Source organism: Macadamia integrifolia, chromosome 4, assembly GCF_013358625.1.
Source record: "Macadamia integrifolia cultivar HAES 741 chromosome 4, SCU_Mint_v3, whole genome shotgun sequence".
NCBI classification, from domain to species: Eukaryota; Viridiplantae; Streptophyta; class Magnoliopsida; order Proteales; family Proteaceae; genus Macadamia; species Macadamia integrifolia.
This window is the reverse complement of record NC_056560.1, coordinates 9,947,364-9,972,213: the sequence shown is the minus strand read 5'-3', so window position 1 is coordinate 9,972,213 and position 24,850 is coordinate 9,947,364. Positions and strand designations below refer to the sequence as shown.

The window sequence follows — 24,850 nt, the reverse complement described above, 5'->3', positions numbered from 1 at the left end:
ATGGGTTAAGCGAGCATGCACAACCAATAACCGATGATTTCATATTTCCATCAGTTTGAAATCTAACCAGATAAGACACTATGAAAGAACATAACGACACAAGGGGGCATTGGAACATAAACTGGAAAAAACAGAAGAAATAAAAAGTGACAGATCCAGAAACATAAAACAATAAATTCAATATATGTGAATAGGAAGTGAATATATGGGCAGGAGTCATTGTTTTGTGCATGGATTAAATGCAACAAGAAAGAAAAGACCAAGTGGTCACTACTCTATGGATTCTTGTTGGCACTTTGCAGCAGAATTTGAGCATTCACAACCTTCTCTTCATAAAGAAAGAAGAATGCCATATGACAAGAAAGGAGACTATCGCAAGTACATGTCACCATAGTTGTCAAGGCGTCGCCAACTAGACGCCCAGGCGGTTTTCCTGGGGCCTAGGCGATAGTCGCCTTATTGCACTACATGCCGCCTTGTGTTTTGGCACTTATTTATGCTAAATATCATTTAAGTAAATGCTTCATGTACTTAAGATATTATTCATAAATAAGCAAATACCTCCTATTTGAATCCAATAAAAATAGTTTATAAATCAAATTCCAAAAGGATAAAAAGTCAACCCCCAGTCCAAGAAGAAAAACTGGATTTTGGTTATAGGGGCCATTTTCAACTTTTAAATGCTGGAGTTTTTCTCAATTATGAAAATTTTATAAATTCTATCATGTTAAAACATTGTTAAAAACCAAAAGTCCTGTAAAATAATTTTTTGTTTTGATATCCATAAAATTATCTTCATTCAAGCGATTTTAACAGCATTCACGCACTTAAAAATAAGTTTGACCTGAGCATAACTTTGTCATTACAATTCAGATTTAAGTAATCTTAGACTTGTTGGAAAGCTGGTTTTATATTATAACTAATACAAAAAGTCTCATGTAAAAATAATATCATTTGACTAGTCAAACTTATTATAGAACCAGAGCATTTCTCTAAATTTTGATTTTTTATAACTTAATATGACTTATTGTTAATTTTTTGTGATTTAATATGGCTAAATGTTGATTTTTAATGACTTGATGTTGCTTAATCTTGATTTTTTATGATACAAGGTATAGATAGTTTACTAAATAATGTTAGAAAAAAGGGAAAATAAAAAATAACAATTGATCGCCTTATTAGCCTTAAGGCGGGCGCCTTCTCGCCTAAGCACTTAGACAACCCTCCACCGCCTTGGTTTGCCTTGGCGCCGTGACAACTATGCGTGTCACTGAAGGGTTTGGAGAAATGGCAAATCAAATGAAAACTGTCATACTAAAGGAAAGGCTTTATAATCTAAAAATTGAAAATATTTGAAACCAAACAGAGTACAAGAGAAGTCGTAACCCAATTTTACCAATGCATCTGCTTCCATTCCAGCTACTCCAGTGAGTGAACCACAAAGCACCCCACCATCGCCCTGTAAGCAGCGAAACACTTTTGCACCTTCCCGAGTAGTTATCTCTGAAGAGTCAAGGTTAGCATCCATTGAAGAGAGAGCTAAAATGTATCTCCGAGCTAATTCTGGCCAAGTGAGTTCATTAATAGGTAGCATATTAATCTTTATTTTTTTCATAGGACCTGAGGTATCTACATCTTTCTTTCTTCCCCGTCTTGATTTCGACTCTCCAGCATCAAAATTGGGATCTATGAGAGGAGCAACCTTGGACAGCAGCTCACCAATAAGCACCTTGAGAAGTGAGCTATGAGCCTTTGTCAAAGCTACCCCAGTGCATCTGCTGTATGTACGGGATGCTAGCCTAGCTTGCGCTGCTTCCTTCATTGATCCTGTCTCCATTTTAATGAAAGCATGTGGGTTTTCCACATGAACCATATGATCTGATTCATTGCTCAGAGATAAGGTATAGCCACTTGTACCACAACTTTTGTGGGAAGTTAATTCTCTAGATTCTTGAACTTCTTTTTCAAAATTCTCAACAAAATTAGAGCCATCAAGCCATGGATTTATAAGTTCCTCCTCAAGTTCATCTAGCGTTAATGGTTCCTTTAGACCCAAAATCTCATGAAAACGCCACAATAATTCCCATACCTGAACAGATAAACAATTATTAGTAAGACCACAGAGCCTACCAAATAGATTAATATGACTTAATGTCTGAGTTTCTCATGACACTAGATAATGGTGGACAAATACCTGAAGAACATCACCCACAAGCTCTGCAGGAAGCCTTGAGCTCAAAAGTTTGCCAGGTGGACAGTGGTTACTTGTCTCAGGACCTCGAACCACATCCTGCTTCCTGGATCTTTTATATTCCCTACATGAACCATCCAAAGCTTCTACTTCCTCTCCTATTGCTTCATTCTTCCTTTTAGCAAGAAGCCCACTTCCAACAGTATGAGATGTAGAATAGCAACTCCTCTTTTTCAAAAATTCATACTGTGAACAGGTGTGAACTCCAGGAAGCAGTTCTATGATTTCCTGGACAAATTCCATATCTAGTCCAAACCTATCCTGGTCTAACCATTTTGCTAGCACAATGCACAAAGACTCAAGCTCAGTATCACTACAAGTCACTCGTGGGATGTCAACAGGGCCAGACAAATAGCAAAATTTCGCTAATGAACCAGAAACATCATTAGTATTCGCATCTGCAGCATCCAAACCTGGTGGGAATGCCCCATCCAAATCATGCTTGCATAAAAACTGAAAAGTGCCAATCCGCTTGAAGACATCACGGCAAACACCAAGAAGAGTCTGAGACACCATCCCCCATACTGATGAGGTAGAGCTCCCCTCTACTGAGAACTCTCCGATTTGATCACTCACCCCTGAATTCTTGGGTAAGCACTCACCAGGTTTTTCTGGAAGGCAACTAAATTGGGGTGTCAAACTACCCATTGATTGAAAAGCAGAAGTTTCACTCAAACAACTTCTAAAACATGATAAATAGATATTTTCCAGAAGTGGAGGGCAAGGATCCGATAGAATCAACTGAATATTGTCATCATTACCGTATGATATATCAAAGGTAGAAGGATCATCACATTCTACTTCGAAGTTAGAATTAGACCTGCCAAGATTTGGCCTCGAGAGGATAGTTGACCCAATAGGAATGTGCACCTCGGAGCATGGACGTCTTGTGACCTTGAAAAAAGGTCCAAAATTACCACCATCCAACACTTCACAAGTAAAAAGAGATCCTGTAATCTTATCATGCCAACACGATTGATAACCAACAGGCCAGATCTGGCTAGTGTCATGGTATGATGGTCGACCATCAACCTCCCCCACACTGACTACAAAGAAATCTCCAAACTGGATTGGAAATCCGTCCTGCAAAAGCATGCAACATCAGGAACAATCAGGATAAAAAGAAAGCTGAAAGAAACTACGCAACACATGGAGCAATATCAAGAAGATCTCAAAGATCATGAGAATAAAACTGAAAACTAAGAGGGAGAACATCATATGAAAAAAAATCACATAGACAATAATACTAACCTTAGGTTGCTTAACCCCATTACCACCATTTCTCTCTGGCACAGCCTCTGTAACTCTAACACTATTCCCTAAGCTGCAAGACGGAGTTTCCATGACCTCAACATCTGAAGAAGGCTCCCCAACATAACTTCTCTTTAAGGGTTCTTGACTTTCTGAGAAACTAATGGTCCGTGAAAGTCTTGCAGTTTCTTTTCTCCTTCTGCGATTATACAACCCTTTCTGCACTGTAGCATAACAATCACTTCTATCCTCTGTGCCAATTGAATTGCAGTTGGATAGCAGGCCAAGATGACATGTAACTGCCATATTATTATAACTACTAAGTCCTCCCTTAAGAGTGGAGTTCAAATCAACCTCCACCCAACTTCTACTCATATCCACACAGTGGTGCACAACATCTTTGGGACTCAAGTTGACTGTACGCGTGAATGCTCCTTCCTTCTGTTTATCAAATCCATTTTCCATATGCCATGAGTTTGAATTTGTCCTTTGGGCACTACATGGGATGCCAGTGAAAGAACTTTCACCCAGTGTTTGCATTCTACAAGCCAGAAGAACATAACTAGTAAACATATATGGTAACTTATCATTTCAAGCAACATCATCACTATACTGACCAACACCACAAAACATGCAATCACAAATATATGAGCAATTCCATGCACTAAAACATGTGGACAATATAAAATTTACCAAGGGGAAAAAAGAGAAAAGCATGGAAAAAGACAAACAAACATAATCAGGGTGGTATGGCGTGGAGTTAGACGCTCAGAAAGCCAAATCAAACAACCACATAGTGACCCCCGCCTCCCTTCCCTGCCACCATGGCAGACTTTCCTGGTGTGGTGCAGCCACCACCCAGGCCTTCAGCTTCCCCCTCGAACTCCCCCATCCCTTTCCCTGGCCCTGCCAACCCACCACCCCTCCTCAGGGTGGTATGGCGTGGAGTTCTCTTTTAGTCAGTCCTGTCCGACCGAATATGGGGGAGAGTGTCCCCTCCATTTTGTCCCCCCTCTATAGTTGGAACCTCTAAGATTGCCCACTGCCCAGTAGGCTCACTCAACATTGAAGCTCTGAAATGGCAGAACTCCTTAATATTGTCAAGCTCTCCCTAATTAAACAATCGAAGCTAAGTGGAGTCATGAATACCTACCAAATGGATCATTGCTTTTTTCATTTTCAAGTTCTCTGATGAAGACAATAAAGTACCTGACCTTGAAGGAGTCCGTGGAACGTTGGTTGGAAACCTATCTTTTTATGCCAATGAGATCGGTAAGTCCAACTGCACTGCATTGACTTGAGTTCCATTACTCTTTATATCACTCTTCTGGGCCTGTCACTCCACTACTGGTGTGCAGATGGCCTTAGTACCATCCATTCTGACTTGGGAAACCAATGTATTCCGATGGGAGAACTAAGAAGATCGATTGACAAAGGATTTTCATCCAAGCAAGAGTTTAGTTTTGAGTGGCCCCCTCCTCACTGCCAGTTCTGCAAATCCTTTGGTCACACACCCACCAAGTGCTCCCCTCGCTCTGCAACCATCAACCTCCCTTCCTCTACATGTATCTCTCTAACCTGCCCTTTGTATAGTCTTTTACTTATTGACCTTTCTACCTCTTTTAGCTACCTTATGTTAGCATGATAAGTAAGCATGTAATTTCCCTTTTATTATTGGCTAATTGAATCAATAAAGGGGAGAAAAGTCTATTCTCTCCCACAACTTTCTGCCACCATCTCTCTCCTCTTCTTCTTCTTCCTACTCTCATCTTCTCCCATCTCCTCTTGTTCTCTTGCAATCTATAGTTTCCAACTCTGTCTTCCTCCCCCCCCCCCATTTCCCTTGACCAGCAGGCTGCCATCTCCCAACATGCTCCTCACACCCATCATGATGCTCGCTCCAAGAGTTGAGGCCATCACCGGCATCGAATACGAATTTCTAACTGCTGCCGAGAGCCTCCTTTTGGTTCTCCACATGAACACAAAAAAGTTTTGCCTTCCCTACCATTGGTCCAAACACAGCCTTTACCCATTGGTCCCAACCGCTTTTCTTCTCTGCAACCTGTTGACAACTGTGATTTTGTCGGTCTCGATTGCTGTCACCTTCATTGTAACCCCCTCCTCCAGCTTACCCAGAGGATCAATCCCCATCACCTAATTACCTTTGTCAGCACGCCATCGCCCCCATCTTCTCCCTCGGTGCCACACAAAGGAAGTGCCTCATGATTACGGTCCAAGGACTATGGCATCTTCGCTTGCATGTACGGGGGAGTGTTGATGCATACATTGGCGCAGCTCTTCCCTAACAATTCGTGCTTTTATGCGAAGCAGTAGCGAAAATGGTATCATAAATATCAGAAAAAAACTCTTCCGATGTACTTCCCAATAGTTGAACACTGGACCTCCCTGCTTGATACCATTTTTTGCTACCGTTTCACCTAAAATCTTGAACTATTAGGGAAGGGCAGCGTCAATGTATAAATTAACAGTGGTTTAATCTTTTGAATTGCTTACACAAAATAATAAATAATAACAATAATAAGTTAATAGTTAATGGGACAACGGGCCATGTGTCAGCTATCAATATTACTAAGAAGCCTTAGCTAAAAAGGCCTAGACTAGTAAGCTTAAATCCAAGACAGGTTTGCTTTTTATAAGGTTATATTATTATTCCTTGTATATAGCACATGATTGTGGGACCAAAGCAATCAAGCTTGCCACAATGCTTTGGGCAAGAGAACCTTTTTTTTTTTTTTTTTTCCTTTTAGCTAACAACGGGTATCCAAGCCTTCGTCCTAACTAGTACCGAGGGCCCATACTAACCCCACAACCGCATGGACCAGGTCATACTAGGGTTGAATGAGAACCATTCAACTTTCACTAAAAGCAGTGAAGAGCACTAAAGACCCCCGTGTGAGTGGCCCAAGAAAGTGAGAGGAGTCGAACTTAGAACCACATGCTTCCTGAGGCGAAGGTCCCTTGCCAACTCGGCTACCTCCTATCCACCTTTACCACACACCCCAAGACAAAGGCCCTCTCTCCCACATTCTTTCTCCTTATCTTATATCGGTTTTTATCAACTTCTAGTTAACTTTCCTACATTTTGATCTATTTATTTCTCAGATCTTGAGCATTGCTTTTACCCCTATAATTTCCTGTTTTCCATGTCTCACCATAAAAATAAATAAATACCCTATCTTGGGATAGGCTTTAGGACTTGCATTTTTTTAAATATATGTAATGAAAGCGCATTGCAAGTAGACCCTAGGTTGGTAAGAGAGCGACTATCCCCTCATCATTTCATGTCCTTGGAAAAACATAGGGTTAGCCTGCATTTAGCCCCCACAGGAGACTACAAGTTCATCCATGGTTTCTCATCTAAGAAACTCAGGTGTGACAGTAATTTAGATTCTTAACCTACCATTCAACTGTGCGAATCAAGGATTATTTTCCACTAAGCCCCAAATTAACACCTCCTGAAATTGAAGGATCTTCATAACGTCACTTCAGGTCAACCCATATCAAAGCCAATTAGTACTTGAATCCCACATAATAGATTAACAAAATGTAAAATATCAAAAGCATGAGTACACCCAAACCAAATTAGCATAGGTTCAGCAAGATTATCAAAGTTAAACTTTTTTCTTTTAAGGAGTATCATTTGATCTTGAAGAGTTGATTAAGCTCTTAAGTGGAAGCTCAAGCACCTTAAACTGTCCCTCCGTGCTTCCGATGCACTGAAAATTTGTAGAACATGGAAAATGAACCTTCTAGACCTGGATGGTACACTATTTCCCTTTCTCAGAGGAGAGGGAAAAGTACAAAAACAGAACATAACCCATTCAAAGCAAACATCATGGCTAGATGCATGTTTGCAAAGTTAATAAAGTTCAAGGTACTAGACCTAGTTAAAACCCTTCATCTTCACCCATGAACAACCTACCATTGAACTGCTAGCCAATCAAGATAGAGAAAGTTTATCACAGCTCAAATGCCTTGAGGCGTTAAGGGCTGAACCTGGGTAATGCAATTGATATCGTAGTATCCATTCCTCTGACAACTACACAGATGTTGAGGGCATTCCAGCAGCTGGAATATACAACCAAATTATTGATAGAGGTATGAATAGAAGATGTTTCAGAAAATTCCACTACCAAAGAATAGCGATTACAGGTTCACTAATAGTTGACATGCAACTAGTGCTGATTATTCGAGCCAATAACTGCTAACCGTCCAAGAACTGTAAACCATCACGCCACCTCAAAGGCGTCGTCCTCCATGCTGCCATACTCGTGATTTTTTAACCATGTTCCCTCTCTTTTTTTTCTTTTGGCGAAAGCCAAACCCAATTCCCATCACCGAAATCAACTATCCAAGGGGGAAATAAAAAAATTTCTCCCTCTGGAGCCGAACTACATTACAACAACTAGAAGTACAAGTATAGTAATAAAAATGCTGAAAGCACGTACCTGAAATTCTGGAAGTCGTCGCTTCCTTCGCCCTCCCCCTCACTCGGTGGGGACGCATTGATATCCAAAAGCCTAACACCACTTCGCTTGAAGCCCGAACGAACCGCTCCCAAAGGCCAGCGCTCACTCCCACCTCCTTTCCTCGCACAATCACCACACATCCATTCCTCGAGCATGATAGCCTGGCGTCCTCGCATCCCAGCGCAGCTGAGGTGAAACCCGCGCTCGCACCCATCGCAGACCACGACGCTACCCCTAACCTCAGGACGCCCGCATGCACTGCAAGTCGAGCCACAACGGACCTCTCCAGGCAACTCCGCCGCAGCACCAGAAGCAGGGGTTGGGTTATCATGGAAATTGCGAACGAAAGCATAAGCGTCAAGAGCTTGTGAAGGGGATTCAAGAGAGGAAGACGAAGGAATCTCATTGAGATCGATGCTGAGGAGCACCGGACGGATCTCTAGTTTGGCATCGCAGGTGCTGCTGCTGCTCCTTGAATCCTTGAACTCCATTAAAGAAGGGATTTGGATTCCGACTGACCCTTCGCTGCTCTTCGTAGCATCTCTAAACTTGAAAAAAAAAAAAAAAAAACCTTCGATTCTTCCCAAAATACTGCTAAAAAATGTGAAGAACGGACAACAAATTCGAAGGTCGAGATTGAGAGGACAAATTTGTTTCCGTTTCAGACTTCGACCGATCGACTGAACAGCACAAACGTAAAAGCGGAACGAGATGGAAGCAAAAGAAGTAAAATCGGGAAGAGAAAAAGGAAAAAGCAAAAAAGTCCAAAAGACCCAAAAGCGGTTTCCGAACCAAGAACCTCTGTTTCGTAGTGAATTAACAACAAGAAGGGGCAATAATGAGAAAATATTCAGATAAAAAAGAGATTTGGCGTTTTAATGACGTAAATACCCTTGATTGGATAAATGTGGGTAATGGCTGTACGGTTTCATCTGATTTTGAAATAGAGTCGCAGATGAATGATTTCAGCTGTTGGATGTGTTGACCTTCAGAGAAGATCAAATGGGATCAGGACTAAGGAGTCCCGATTAGGCCCACCGCCTCTGCCTCCGTTTGGATTTTGGAATCGTCCGATACGGCAACGTACGAACAGAGGACGAGGCACACAAAAGGGCAGCTGGAAGAGGTCCTTTTCTTGGAATCTGGGCCCATCGCCAGCCGACTCTAACAAACATTTCGAGTTTTCAACAAACGGAATCGGCGCCGATTCTATCCAAGTCAGTCAGAATCGGCCTGAATTAATCGGAAATAGTACCGGAATCTTTTGTTTTCTTTTGGTAGAAATGGAACAGGAATCAATTACGATCGATTCCAATCTGAATCGGCAAATAATTCAACGAATTTATCGAAATAATAACGTATTTGGTAGTCGTCGAAATGAGAATATTCGATGTGAAATAAAATAATAATAAAAGTTGGCTTAAGTTTTTCTTTTTCTTTTTTTTATAAAAATAAGTAACTTTTAATTGTTGTGCCCAATATAATACGATGTTAAAATAATTGTGGTGGTATTGATATATAAGTGGATAGAGAAAGGATCAGGTTCACGTACGATAATGTACGAGAACTCCTTTGATTCGTGAATTTATAATCAATTTTCTTTCTCTTCATTTAATAGATTCTAAATCCACGGACCAGGGACATACAAAAATATTCTTGTATGTTAACATAATCCTAAGTGGTCCAAAAAAACAAAGTATCAGTATCTAAAGGGGCAAAAGTGGTTTGATACAGCTGATTTGTATCGGTATCAAATGAGACCGATACATGTATCAATACCTAAGACCAAGTTTTGTAACCAATAAGACTGCTAACATTATCGTTACTAATTAAAAATAAAAATAACAACTCTTTGTGTAAAATATATATTTGTCTCTTTTGTTCAAATTGGTGGAAATTATTTATCGAAACGAATGTGAACCAATCAAATAAGAGATTTTGATTAACAAAAAAAAAAAGGCAAAATATTATTATCTGTTCTTTTTCAAAATTCTAACACGTGAACATATGCTATGTCTAGGGGTGTCAATCGATCGGGCCGGCCCAGTCTTGGTCGGGCCTAACGAGCCTAGCGATGTGAGAACCTTGCACTATGAACTCTCGTTCACTTAAACGGACCTAGATTTGGGGGCATGGTACGGTTTGTAATCGGGCATGTTGGTGTTGGGCTTTTATCGGGTTACCTTCAACGGGCCTTATATGGCCTTTAAACGGGCTATGGACATATTTAATTATAAACGGACTCTAAACATGCCTACCCTAAATTCATTTTTTAAATGATTAAACTACTAGATGATAACATTCACAATTCCGAAACCAAGGGAATCATGTCTTTAACAATTGAACAATAGATAACAATTGAATGTCCCATTTAGCAAGATCCAAGGGAATTATATATATATAACAAGGAGTTGTATAGGAATGCTAATGAGATATTAGCCGTAGGATATGTTAATCTTAAATATAACCATTGGATTGAGAGAATAAGTTTAAACCTTCAATCCACTGTTGCTATACCTTATCTCTCCCCTCAGTCTAGCTCCACCCTCGGCCTAACAATTTAAGCCAAGCTAGAACACTGCTTCAGTCATGATGGAATGCCACCGAATGCTGCTGGAACGATTCATTGTCTACCTCTCCATCAGAGTTTTGGGAATCGACGCTTTCTCCATCGAAGATCTCAAAGGGGAGGGGTCTAGAAGTTGAAAGTCAAGGCAAAGGGCCCATAAAGGAGTGGGATCAGCTATGTATCACTTATGGCTCTCCAACTTCAAGGAAAGGCGAAGGAGAAGAAGAAGAAGAAGCGTGGGTGGTATGAGAGCCGAATATGTCGAAGAAATTGAAATCTTCATCCAATGTGGGTGGGATACTAAGCTGACTGAGCTTGGCTACCATAATCGACTAGCGAGTCTTTTTCTGAGCCAAGGACACCATCTCTCTCCCATTTCTTTGATTCAAGAGAGACCCAATTCCAAATCAACTCCAATTGAGTTGGAAAAGAGATTATCATTTGAATGAAAAAAAAAAAAAAAAAAAAGGTATATACATATATTAATTATTAATGGGGCAGCTGAATTTCCGGCACAAATGAAGATTCTCCTCATCTAAAGTTCTCACCAATCCAAATTTTGCAATATTGACTCTGAAATTCGAGTCCAAGCAATTTGAACTCCCTGCGTCCACCCAAGAGGGCAAGAACTCTAATACTTATTCTCGTGAAGCCAATCGCTTAAGGAACCCTTCTCTGCAAATTCATAAATAAGATAGGTGCTCCCCTGATGTACACAAAACCCAAATAGTATGATCACATTGGAATGGTTGATTTGTTTTAGACTATTCATCTCATTTGAGACATCCCCTTTCATCCTTTCTATAGCAGCGTCATCGCCATTAATCTTGCTGCGATAAACATATCCCTTAATCCTATGACCTTCACTGAAGAACTCAATAGCTTTTTGCAATTCTTCGAAGTTGCACAAGGTCAATGAATCGATTACATAACGAGTCCCCAAAGAGGAGACATACCCATATTTAAATTAATTATTAATGGGGGAGAGGGAATCTGAACCAGAGCCAGAGCTAGAGACATAGAGGAAGAAGAAGGGGAAGGAAAGGAGTTGCAAGAGCGGCATAGATAGATACATGCACACTATATTTAATCAATGGCATAGATTTGATATATCTAATCTAACGGCCAATCGGTGCTAGCATTCCTAATACCGTTGTATCTTGCTAACATTCATTTTTTTTCCTATATATATACTAGTAAAAAGACACGTGCAAATGCACGTGGTGGCAGTCTCCTAATTAAACATTTTATTAAGACAAGATTATTGGGTCAATCCATTTGAAGTAAGTTCTGAAAAGCTTGGTGAATTGATTTTTCAAAGTTTGTATTTTCTAAAAACAAAATTAAACCTAATTATTCTGAATACAAGAAAGAAAATCCACATACTAAATAGTGCAATTCCTATAATAGAAAGGAGATGGGAACATGAAACATAAAAAACATATGTCTCGTCTTCCTCTACGGAAGTATTGAGAATGACATCAATTTCACAAATAATTATCTCATAACATATAACAATAATACTAATAAATCATAATATCACAAACTATGGAGACTGATTAAGAAAAAACTAATCATTGATCAAGTCAAAGTGGTGTACGTGAAAACATGTTCGCTTTCCACACATTCTGGAGATTTGTTCATAATATAGTGCAACAACTTTTCCACCTGAGCTCTATCTTGCAGATTAAATGAATTATATGAGATTAGATGAATTATACTACCTTGTGGATGTGGAGTATCTAAAATTGAGAAATGCAGTGCCAGTGAACCGAGAGAAAAATAAGCTGAAGTTGAGAACTTTTGTGCTACTGTAATAGAAAAATAAATAGGAATTTGAAATATTTTGAACTATTGTTGTAAGAGACAGAAAATTAAGAAATCGTGGGATATTGTAGTTGATTTTTTGTCCTCTCTGTCATATATATAAAGAAGGATTTTATTGCGTAAGAACTTGTAAAGTTGATGAAAGTTGATTGAAAGATACCGTTTTTATGTAATAAATCTATCCATAATTATGTGACTATAATTTTGTGGCTATTTTTTTATCCCTTTAATACGTAATAATTTTAATTAGTGATTACTCCACCCCTTTCTCCTCCACGTTCAGAGAGATGAGTGATAAAAAGATAATTATAGAGAGAAAATACCCCTTCCTCCATGTTTAGATTTTGTAAGGGATGGAAGGAAAGATTTTAGGAGTTTTTTTTTTTTTTTTTATATCTCTCAACATATTTACATTTTTAATATTTCCATAATTATTTATTCTCTCCATATTCTCCATAATTCTTTGGAGAATCTCTCCCCATTGTGCTCAATGTTTTTTCAAAAAATGATGAGTGAGAGAGAGAAAGATATTTAAGGAGGAATAATAGTGCATTTGTTTGATTTATAATTATAGGAAAAATATTGGTATGCCGCCGGTATCAAGTATGCTAGCACCCATTGTGTCTATCTCTCTCTTTCTTTTTTATGAAATGACCCTCATATCCTTCCTGAATGATACTCCATCATGTGTTCCTATTGGTGTTAACCGTTAGCATACTTGATATCGGCGGTATACCTATCCCTCTCCCATAATTATAATAGCGCAATAAATCTCTTCATAATTTTTCATACTATAATTTTGTGGTTATTTTTTTTATCCCTTTAATATGTAATAATTATAATTAATGATTACTACACCCCTCTCTCCTCCACGTTTAGAGAAATGAGTGAGAGAAATAAAATTATAGAGATAATATACCCCTTCCTCCACGTTTATATTTTGTAAGGAATGGAATGAGAGATTTTAGGAGCTTTTTTTTTTTTATATATATATATATATCTCTTTCCATAATTGTCTTTTTAATGTCATGAAGAATCTCCCCCCATTATGCTCTACATTTTTTTCAAAGACGATGAATGAGAGCGAGAGAGATTTAAGGAGGAATAATAGTGCATTTGTTTGGTTTATAATTATATGATTTTTTAATAGTTAATAATTATAATTATATGTTTTTTTAATACACCACTCTCCCCCTTTATCCTCCACGTTGAGAGAGAGAGAGGAATATTATATTCCTTTTTTAATCCCTTTTAATATTTAATTAATTAATAATTATAATTAATTATTACTCTCTCATTTCTCAAGAGAGAGAGATAAATAGAGAATTATGGAGAATTTATTATTATTAACTTCTTTTTTTGTTGGTATATCTCTCTCCATAATTGTTCATTCCATCCCCATTCACCATAATTCTCTATATTTCTCTCTCCACGAGTTTATTATTGTTAATTTTTTTTTTGTTGGTACGTCTCTCTCCATAATTGTTCATTCCATCCCCATTCACCATAATTTTCTCTATTTCTCTCTCTACTCTCCCCCCTTTCTCCTTCACGTTTAGAGAGTGAGAGAGTGAGAATTATAGACTTTATTATTATTATTTGATTTATCTTCCATTCTTAGGGGTGAGAGGATGAGTGGGTTTAGGGTTTGTAATTATATGTCTTTTTAATACTGCATTATCTTCCTTTCTCCTCCACTTTTAGAGAGAGAGAGAGAGAGAGAGAGAGAGAATTACAGAGAGTTTATTATGACATTTGTTTCATTTTCAATTTTGAGTGGATTTTGGTCATTTGGGGATTTTTTCGGGTGTTTTTTTGGTCATTTGGGAATTTTTTTGGTAGATGTAAATGGTTTTTTTGTCATTTTGAAAAAGCATACCAAAGACAGGGAGTACGTACTTTTATATAGTAGTATCTAGTATGATAGTATGATATATCCTAGGAAATAATGTATTTAAAATGTAATATAAGTTGCAAGAATTACACTATTTTTAACAATTGAATGTCCCATTTAGAATGTGGATATTTTAGTTCTATATAGTTTTTACTCATATTTTGTAGTATTAGTGGTAAAATAAGTATTTAGACATTTTTTAAGGGGGTTGGACCAGTCGGGCTAAATGAGTCGGTTCTAGATGGCTTCTTAAGTGAGTCAGGTCGGTCGGGCCCCCGACGGGCTAGTGGCTTGCACCGTGAATGCCCGTTTAATAAATAGGCAGGCTAAAACTCGACACATATATTAAACGGGCCGATTCAAGTCGGGCCTTATGCAAGTCGGGTTCGGTCGGACCTACCGGTGCAGGCTCAGGATTGACACCCCTAGCTATGTCCATTTCCAAAATTGGACATTTAGAATGTGGTTTAGATTTGTCACATGTCAAATTTCAAAATCTAGTTCAATTGAGGGTAAGAGATTGTTGTTAGGTTGTGTGACACCTACACAAGCACAGGCCCAATGAGTGCGCATGTAAGGGCATCATTAGGAGATGAGATTTTTTTCATTTCAAGGGGGTAGTGCAGTCATTTCACACAATCCTATGTCAAGGCACAGGCTGCACGCAACCTAACATTGGGGAAAAAAATTGTGTTGTACTAAAAATGCAAAAAAGTAAAATTACAAATTATTTGACTCATGATTGGGTGTTGTCAATAAGAAATCCATTTGATTAAAGAAAAAATATTGTTGAACAAGATTGTAACCTTATTTTATGAGAAAATTACAAGATTATTCAAAATTGGGGTTTTTATCTACCAAACTACCCATCCAATTTGGGCTGAAACGTAGTTGAGTTTTTTGAAACCACAGCTCAACCCTGAGCCCATTTAGCTAGCTCAGGCCAATATAGCCCTGAGGTTTCTCAACTCAGGCGCAACCCAGCACTGATTGCCCTTGATAGGGCAATATTGAGTCGAACTGACTCTAATTGACCCTTGCAACCACAAACCAAAGTACCAAACTTGTCAATGTACAAGAGAAGATGAATAAAGACCAATTTAAACAAAATCTCAATGAATCAAACATCAGGGAGAGGAAATTAAATTACATGACATACAGAAAAAAAAAGAAAAAAACAACGCTACAATCCAATAAGAGTATATTATCACAGTAGCATATCTATGTTCCTACATAATCTACAAAACACTCATATTCCAGTAGGCCTTAAAAGGCTATAATCCAAAAATTCCATTGCGATTTACACACTCTAAATTATAAGTAGTGTGTCCAATATTAAAGGAATACCCATCAAAGATCTCAAAAGAATATCACAAGGCAAATGGAAACTACATAGATATCTATTAATAAATAACAATGATAAATAATATGTTAATAACAAAGTTTTTATTTTCAATTTTGTATCTTAATTCGTGCAACTGTATGGAAATGTTTAACAGGTATACAAAGAGAGATGATATTAGTAACTACCCCTATTCAAGGGTAGTCATTGAGCAACACAAAAGATGGCACGCACTTACGATGATGATGCATCAGAGGACATGTTTCGTATCTTTGCCATGGATATAGTATTCAACCATTTTATGGGTTTTAGAGTTATAATCGGTGAATGGGAGGACCTTCCCTTGCTTTGCAGGCTGGGAGAACTCCATTAGGGATTTGAAAGATGCAATTGCCAAGATGGTGAATGATGATAAGGGTGGGTTTACAACACACACACACAAAAGATGCACACCTATGAGGTTGCGGTCATCTACATAAATGATGAGGCGACGAGTAATGATCGTTTTGAAAAAAAAGGAGAACCAAGTGGCGGAAAATAACCTTGAAGCCAAGAGACGAAGTAAGAAGCAAAGAACAATGATTTTGTACAATTGTTGTTTTAAGTAATATATTTATTAACATTTGACAAGGATGGTCAGTGCCAGGCTCAACCCAAGTCTTCAACGTAGTTCTGGTCCAGCCTTGGGCTTGAAAATCACAGCCCATGTGGGCTCGGCTCGAGAGGGCAAAGTTACACCGCTATATACAATATTTGACTTAAATACAACAAAATAAAACAAATAAATAAATAAACAAATAAAATAAAACAAAACAAGACAAAAAAAACAAAAAAAAGTATTACAAAACTGCCAAATACAACAAAAACAAAACACAAAATAAAACAAAACAAGACAAAACAAAAAAAACAAAAAAAATATTACAAAACTACCCAAAACAGTTATCCTCCCCACCATTTTCATTTTTTTTTTTGACATGTTTGCCCTTCCTTCTGCATCTCGGAGGACTTCAAGCTTTTCTTAAACTGCAAATCTCAACTGAGTGCATCGTGGACTACTAATAGCATCACCCAACCAATAACATTCACTCTTCAATATCCGGATAACTCTTGTACACACCTACAACATATCCCTTGTGTAATATCCTTGGTTCCAGAGAATAAACCATAAACTGCAAATGGAGTACTCCACCATTACTACGTATACGAAGGATAGGGGTAAATAGTGCCAATCTTTGGTTGTCAATGAGAAGCCCTAAAAATTTCCAATGATGAGTTGCTAGGCTTAAAATGAGTAGATGAAGTAACTAAAATTACAAAATATGTCAATGATATTTTGATAATTTTACTAAAACTTTTAATTGGAGTTTTAATAACTTTTCTTGTTTTTTTTGGATTAAAACTTGACCATTGAGATAAAGTCAAGTTGTTTATACTACCAAGTGGTAAATAATATATCTATTTCACTAGTCATAGTGACACATAAAAATATGGATCGGATATTTTTTTTTCCAATTCTTAATTCCCCAATTAAAAAAAAAAGCTTAACAAGCCAATGACAAAGACAAAACAAGCATTTAAGAGTTTGTTGGCCGTATAGAATATTCTTCATGTAGCCATTGACGTGCTAACCTCCGAGTCACTATTTGTCTGATCTGTCTATTTCTCCCCATTTGCCAAAGGTTCTTTATTTCCATCGAAATAAATATAGTAATCAAGATCAGACACATGATTGTGTCCAGCTGTATCCTAATGGGCGAATGTTTTGATCGCTCTTCCAAAAGGAAAAGATAAAGAAAGGGCGAAGAATAAAAAGACATTTTTTTTGGTAAAGAAAAAAAAAAGGACATTTACGTGCCTTTTTTTTATGAAATATAATATTTAAAAGGATACCCGAGTGTGAGGTGGCACAGGACCTCATGATATGAAAGGAGGGAATATAATAGGGGTATTTATGTAAATTATGAAAGAAATAGTAATACGAGAACCTGTTTATCAAAATCAAATCGTTTGATTATATATATATATATATATATATATCCTAGAAAGGGTAATTGGTTTGATTTTCGCTGGTTCTAAATCATTTCGAACAGCACAAACCGATAAACCGTTAAACCCAATGAAACTATTAAGGTAAATAACCGAATCAATTAAATCAATAATTAATCATAAAACAAAAAAATTAACAACAAATCGAATCCAAACCGATAATAAATCCTATAACCGGAATCAATTAGATGAAATCCATTAATAATCGTAATCGATTTGGGAGCTTCAAACCGATCAATAATTGATTCGAACCTAATCGATCCATTTAAATCAGACCAAACCAATTAACAATATTATTGGGTGAGTCACCTGCGGGTGAGAATAAAAATAGACGAAAAAATCTTGGTCACATGCAGATATGCAATAATCCCGTGCCTACCGCAAAGGTCGGGGAATCAAGGCGGCCTCGCGCATATGAGTCATAACGGCTGGTTACGAACTGTAGAAATTCACACTCAAAGACAAGAGAGCGTCTCTCTCTCTCTCTCTCTCTCTCTAAACTCAGAACAGTGACCAGATTTGGGAGACACTCTGAATCTCCGATGCTCGCTGCTAATCCTATAATTCCTCTAGCTGTTTAGCGGATCCATTGCCTCTTCTGCATTGGGTAAGTAATTCTCTCATCTTCTTCCGTTTATGTTTCTCCTGCTACTCTTAATCTGTTTTACTTCTTTTTCTATAATGAACTTGTTAGTGATCCGGTTTTGGAGTTCTAAATCTGATAACTGCAATGTTTAGATCTATTGTTGCACTTAACTGTTCATCCTCACTGTTTCTGAACTTTCTTCGTTCCCCCTTCCTTTTTGGTTGTTGTAATGGAAACACTTGTAAGGCGAGACTAATGTTTCTTTTTAAATTATTATTGTTGCAATTCCTCCAGTGCTGTGACCAGTAATGTATTGTACCGTCACATTATATATACTAAAACGGTTATTGCCTGTAAATTCCCGCCATAGCAAAGTCAGGGATCAAGGGCCCTATGGATGTCTTCAAGACTGGTGCTGCTCTTGCTGGGGCGGCTGATTCACTCTAGCACCTACGCGTCCAAATCTATGTCTATAGTGGCATGGCATGGCTGAGAAACTGAACTTTTTATTTTTATTTTTCTGGTTGTGTTGAAGAAATTGTAAAATGTGTGAAGCCTGTTGCCTGGTTTTTGTTTGTCCTCCTCTCGCCATCCCAAACTCCGAAGAAAGGACAAATTGCTTCTCTCTATTGTTTTAAAACTAGAGAAGGCATGTAGTCTGTTTGATGCTTACATCAGCATGGTAGCCATTTACAAATTCAGGGTTTTGTAATTTGTGTTTGTAATGATTTCTGATGTTTCTTATTGCTGAGTAACAAGTGATGGTCAAGCGAAGAAAAAACATCTCAGGCAAAGCTTTTTTATTGTCCTACTGTTCTTTATTTGTACTACGCGTGGAGTTGGCAAAGTGTTAATGACAGTATGAGTATACTCTTACCTAGATTGTGAATCTAATCTCTGCTTCGTTGGAGTCCTTAACAGTGGTCAAAATGTAGTGAACTGTAGTATTATCCTCCATAGTTTGTAGAGGAATTACGAGAATGTTGGGTACTTCTCTCTTTTTGAACCTACTTGGCTTGGTATCTACTGACTTCCTGAATTGGAACCCCCTCTACCAACCTGTTTCAGTCACACCTAGTTACGAAACAACTTGTGTCAATGTAATGTCATTTTAGTGTCATGTCTTATGGCCTTATTGTGTGAATAGGTCTTATCAGTTTGTATTAGATTCATGTTATGATCTCTTCTTGGTTAAGTGGCACCACAAACCTTTGATTTAAATTCACAACCTTGTGCATAGAAAGCAGAGGTTAAACCACCAGATTTCAAAACCTTATCAATGTTTAAATGCATAAAATGTTGAATATTTATTCTCTCAGGAAGTTTGGTTAAGATGAAGTAGATTTGGGGCTTCCAATGAGCAGTGCTTAAGCAGGCTACAAGCCTTGTGAATGAAATAAAATGGAAGGGGGTGGGTGGGTTTGGGATGCTAGTCAATTTAGAGGAAGAAGAATTTGTGGGAAAGGTCAGATTAGGAACTGATCATAGATGAAAATGAATTATACTGGAAAGGATACCAACTTATTATTGTTTATGGTGTATTTATTGAAGGGAAACCATAAATTGAAACAAGATCACAGTTGCCACCTGGAAGGGGTCTCATCATTGTTAAGTAGGGTAAATAGGTTAGGGTTGTGGAAATAGGGATTTAGGGTTTAGAAATGAGGGCAAGTGAGTTGTGAATGTGATCCTCGTACGTATCGGTAGAATTCAGTAATAAAAGAAAATAGGAAGGACCTTGACTACCCCCTCGACTTTGCAAATTTCCATGCCATATATTCATCTTTTCCTAGGGACTGAAATATGTGTTGACGACAGCATTTAGAATGCTGTGTTAAGTCCAACTTATCTAGAAAAAAGAAGAGGCTACAGCCACATGTTGACTTTGTTAACGTGAAGTCTATGAGTTAATTAAAAGCGATTTGGCTCATAATTAGCTTGCTGGGTAAGATGAAAGGCACAAACTGTAGCAAGACAGGTTCATTTTTATGCTACAGATGGTAGATAACTAGATGTAGCATAATAGACTCATTGTAGTCATGCGGAAGATCCCTTTGTAGAGTGTGGGTGAGTTGTTATTTCTACTACTACCAAGTAGGGAAGCATGTTTAACTCTATTGAGAACTCTTGATAGAAAGCATGAACAGAAGTCTTGGAAAGTATTCGGAAACTGTTTGGAATTGATCTTGATATACAGTCTAGATCCATGTGTGCAGCAATCTAGTCAGGCAATTTCGCACCGTGGAAATTGATGGTTCTTTCTGACATTTAATTTCCCAGTGCTCAACATAAATCTTAGTCTTGTGCAAACACATCTGAACCTTTTTGCATTTATGTGGCCTGTAATGCTTGATAATTGTGTCTATTCACTTATCTAGATATATTGATTTGACAGTCTAATTTTTATTTTCTAGTGTAGCTAAATGTTCGAATTTGTTTCTCTTCTGTTTCAGACTGATACGCTCAACAGGGATGTCGGGAAACACCCTCAGAGATCTCAATACACTGGTGGGATCAGAGAAGAAAAATGAAAGTTCTAGTAAGGGGGGCTTTCAAAAGGCTTATATTGAGAATGGAAATGAAAATCTTGACAAATGGCAGCAGAAATTTCCTATTTCACTGGCCTCAGCACCAATTAATGAATGTGAAATTGTGAATACTGGAACAGAAGTAGGTGTGTCAGAATTGGAGTACATAGAATCTGAAAATCTGAACGATCTAGAAGATGTAGATACTATTCTCAAGGTATTAGTTGCTCTTTTCCATTTTCTTCACTTTCTGCTAATTTCTGAAGTGTGTCAAAGGTGTTCTTGTTGATGATTTTCTTTGGTGATCTGATACTTATCGGTTAACATTTTGATTTATTTTCTCTTGTTCTTTAGACATTGTTGGCAGGACTAGACTCCAAAGATTGGGTTTTGGTATGTGAAGCACTGAATAATGTTCGCCGATTATCAATATATCACAAGGAGGCAATGCTTGAGATGCTGTGAGTATTGGTTAAAAATGGCTAACATAATGATTTGTGTGAGAAAATCATTAAGCATTTATGCCCTATTTACTTTCTTTCTTTGACATGTGTGCTTATGGGGGTGTTCTGTAAAGTTTCATAGGGTTGTAATCACCGTATTGCTCTTGCACCTATGTGAAATTTTGAGAATGCACTTGTGTGGGCTTATGCCAAAGATTGAGAAAAAAAAAAGGAGCCACCACCCAGTGCTGGTCCCACCTATATGTGGGGTCCTGGTGGGGTGAGTTTGGAGTCTGTCTTAACCTTTGGCATCTTATTGCGCAAAGTGGCTGCCCCCATGACTCGAAGCTGAGCATATGCCCTGGCAGCCTGAACGTTTTACCAAAGTCTGGGAATGAGTGACACTAATTTATTACATATCATTTTTATTTGACATGCAGGGATAATTTTCCTTTTTAACTTTTTAAAACGTACTATTCAATGCCATCATTGACAGGGGCAACGTGATCTCATTAATTGTGAAATCCTTGAAGAATCCAAGAAGTGCTGTCTGTAAAACTGCAATAATGACATCTGAAGACATTTTTAATGCTTACAGCAATCATATAATTGATTCCCTTGAGCCTCTGGTAGGTTATCATTTTGAATTTTGAAAGCCCTTTATTATTATGCTGCTTCATGTTTTACCGAAGATGTACTATTATGATTACGTGTTGGCTCAGCTTGTTCAACTTCTTCTCAAGTCTTCACAAGATAAAAGATTTGTTTGTGATGCTGCTGAGAGAGCCTTGGTAGCAATGACTACTTGGGTTTCCCCTTCTCTGTTGTTACCAAAGTTGCAACCATATCTTAAGCACAAGAATCCTCGAATACGAGCAAAGACATCAATGTGCTTTTGTCGAAGTGTGCCAAGGCTGGTATGACTCACTGTTTCTATTTTTTTTTTTATTGGTGATGTTTCTGCATTTTTTTTTTCAAACTTAACAAAAATTTTAAGGCTTTGATAGACAGGAACATTTGAATTTTGATTGCTGATTTATCATCATTTATTGTGGAAATTGGTAATATTCCAGTTCTAGCTGTCATGGATTATGGTTATGAAAGGAAAACTAGTGTTGTTTAAATTTCAACAGTGTATTTCATTAATTTATTTATTGGCAAATGTTTTGGGGAGTGTGAGGGTTTTCTTTCCTTTTTATTTTCTAGAATAACAAAATCAGATGCAATGCAATATCTGTGGAAATAAGGTTTGGAGTATATAAAAAATACACAATAATCTTTCTCAACTCATTTATATTTAGTATAACTTTCCTTTATTTAATGATGAAATATGTCGGAGATGCTAGTTATGATTGTAATGGTCACCTTGGAATTTTAATGGTGCTGGATGCTAAAAAGTGCCTGATGCTATCATTGAATCTTTAAAATATATATATATATATATATATATAATTTTGTTAAGCTATGATCTCATGGTGGGACTTCAGATCTAGTTAACCCTAGCGTGGAACCTCTCAAGTTAAATAACTGTAAAACTGGATCAAGTTGTTCAGAAGTGACTGTTATGACCATAAATTTTAGATTGTATATTGACAAGAGCTTTGATGTGTACCGAACTGTTTTTAGAACACTTGTGATTTATTTATGTGCTACGGAAATGAAGCTTCTTTTCTTCAAAACAAGGTGGAGTTAATAGATGAAGATGGGTCTTGTGTAAATTCTCGTTGATGCGAAAGTGGTTCAGTAGTTGGCTGTTAATAGATGAAGATGGGTCTGGACTCAGGTCTACTGTGTGTGAAGACCCCATAGAGACTTTACCACCTTAGGAACTCTTCATCTTGAAAACAACCCTCCATGATAAAACAGAGAAAAAAATACTTCACGCTTTCTAACATAACCTGCTCATTGACTGGTGATCATGCTGATTAGTTTTATATAAATAAAAATTTAATTGATGTAAAAAATTATGGTGCATTTAAAGCAGCAGATATAAAAGAGACTACAGTATAAACATATGATGCAAGAACAATAAGAGACTAGAATCTGAGACAACATTTAGAGCAATATCTTATAAAAAGATTATCTGTACATGTCAGGTATTGGAGAAGCCATTCTTGTAGATACATCAGCTAATGATTTGGCTGATCCCACATTTCACTGAGTTTATATTCCTTATGTAGCACAGAATCCCAGAGATCAGTAGTGAAGGCATGGCGGGGATTTTCTGATCCTAATCTTAATACATTGGTCTATTAGTTTGCTCAAATTTCACTGGATCTACTTTCAGGCATTTTGTCACAGAGATTATAGACTTGGGGTTTAGTTTTCTGTGGCTTACCTATATTGAAAATCAGGACAAGCTTATTTATTTCTTGTTTGTTTTGGTTCCTATTTTTGTTAGGGTAGACATAAGGTGGTAGAGGAAACTGGCATGAGTTTACTAATGCCTAGTCTATGTTTGGCAGATCTTGACAGAGCTTTTGATTGTGAAGCTAGTGGGATACCTTGAGGGAGACCATTTAGATCTAAATCAACTTTTCAATCATAATGATAAATGTAGTCGTCCTGAAACAGCTATCCTGGGTTTCTGTCCATCTGGGAGGGATCCAATTTCCTGTGTCACTAAAAGTTAAGTTTATCCTATTGGGCCATTTTCCAGCATTGCGAACCATCTGATCTAATCTGTGCCCATGGACTAAACGCTGTTGATCTCATAGATGTGTCCTCGTGTGGCAAGAGGATCATACATCCTGAAGAAGGGTAGTATTGAGACTACCTGATGTGCGCCTTTTTTTTTTCATGCTCAATGACTGAAAGGTTAAAATGAAGCACCGCTATTGACACAACCAGTCCTATAAGGTTTTATTTGTACTGTTGGAGTAGATGCTGATTATTTTGTTCCTGGATTTTTGCTAGCTTTTTGAAAGTTTCCTGTACTTGTGCATTGAGCTTGTGTGTTTCTGCAGGGGATTGAGGGAATTAAATCTTATGGGATCGATAAATTGATCCAAATAGCTGCATCTCAACTCAGTGACCAGCTCCCAGAGTCCAGGGAGGCTGCTCGCGGTCTTCTTTTGGAACTGCAAACTGTATATGAGAAATCCAACATCTCTGCACCAACTGCAGAATCTGAGCATTCAGAAATGGGTTCTTGGGAGCACTTATGTCAATCAAAACTCTCTCCTTTAAGTGCACAAGCCGTCCTGCGTGTTACAAATATTGCCAGGGAGGGTCTTCTTGTGTTGGGCTCCTAACACTAGATGGTGTATGTCAGTAGAGTATGCTGTTCTTTCTCCCCTCATAATTCCTTTTGTTGGTATATTTTTACAAATATTTTTTCCTGTAAATCCTATTTGGTTGGGGATTGTACTGAACTGGAAACTAATTCCTTCTTCCTGGTATGATTAGTTTCAAGTTATATGTTATTTTCCTACTCTTTTTTGATTTGTGGTCATTAATACACTGAAACCATATAAATGAGGTATATATGCTAATCAATACTGCCATTCATAATGGAGCACTCTTATTGGCCTCCGCGCTGGTTCACAGGTCACACAACCAGTTAGCGATTTCTTCTTCTTCTTCTTCTTTCTTTCTTTCTTTCTTTCTTTCTTTCTTTTTTT

General features: G+C 37.7%; 2 protein-coding genes across 6 annotated transcripts in view; one reads left to right on the top strand and one right to left on the bottom strand.

The window, feature by feature from the left end:
* Nucleotides 1-8,740, bottom strand: part of LOC122076630 (methyl-CpG-binding domain-containing protein 9-like) — a 33,873-nt gene extending 25,133 nt beyond the window's left edge. For 3 of the 4 annotated variants that reach the window (XR_006139546.1, XR_006139547.1, XM_042642037.1), the window contains exons 1-4: nt 7,972-8,738; nt 3,503-4,043; nt 2,195-3,334; nt 1,397-2,089 (exon numbers count right to left, since the gene is read on the bottom strand). Coding sequence is in view for 2 of the 4 variants with exons in the window: in XM_042642037.1 (XP_042497971.1) it covers nt 1,397-2,089; nt 2,195-3,334; nt 3,503-4,043; nt 7,972-8,483 (2,886 nt within the window). In the remaining 2 variants the exon portion in view is untranslated. Of the gene's footprint in view, nt 1-1,396; nt 2,090-2,194; nt 3,335-3,502; nt 4,044-7,971 lie in introns of all 4 variants that reach the window. The other variant, XM_042642038.1, reaches the window with a different exon arrangement.
* A 9,338-nt stretch (nt 8,741-18,078) lies between these two features.
* LOC122075675 lies at nt 18,079-24,660 on the top strand. 2 transcript variants are annotated; one of them, XM_042640798.1, is made up of 6 exons: nt 18,079-18,277; nt 20,710-21,001; nt 21,139-21,245; nt 21,724-21,856; nt 21,971-22,144; nt 24,194-24,660. In XM_042640798.1, exons 2-6 carry the CDS (start codon nt 20,729-20,731, stop codon nt 24,479-24,481), a joined length of 975 nt encoding a protein of 324 aa, XP_042496732.1. In that variant the 5' UTR covers nt 18,079-18,277; nt 20,710-20,728; the 3' UTR covers nt 24,482-24,660. The 2 variants fall into 2 exon arrangements, with proteins under 2 accessions (XP_042496732.1, XP_042496731.1); XM_042640797.1 differs by having other exon boundaries at nt 18,084-18,277; nt 21,950-22,144.
* The last annotated feature ends 190 nt before the right edge of the window (nt 24,661-24,850 follow it).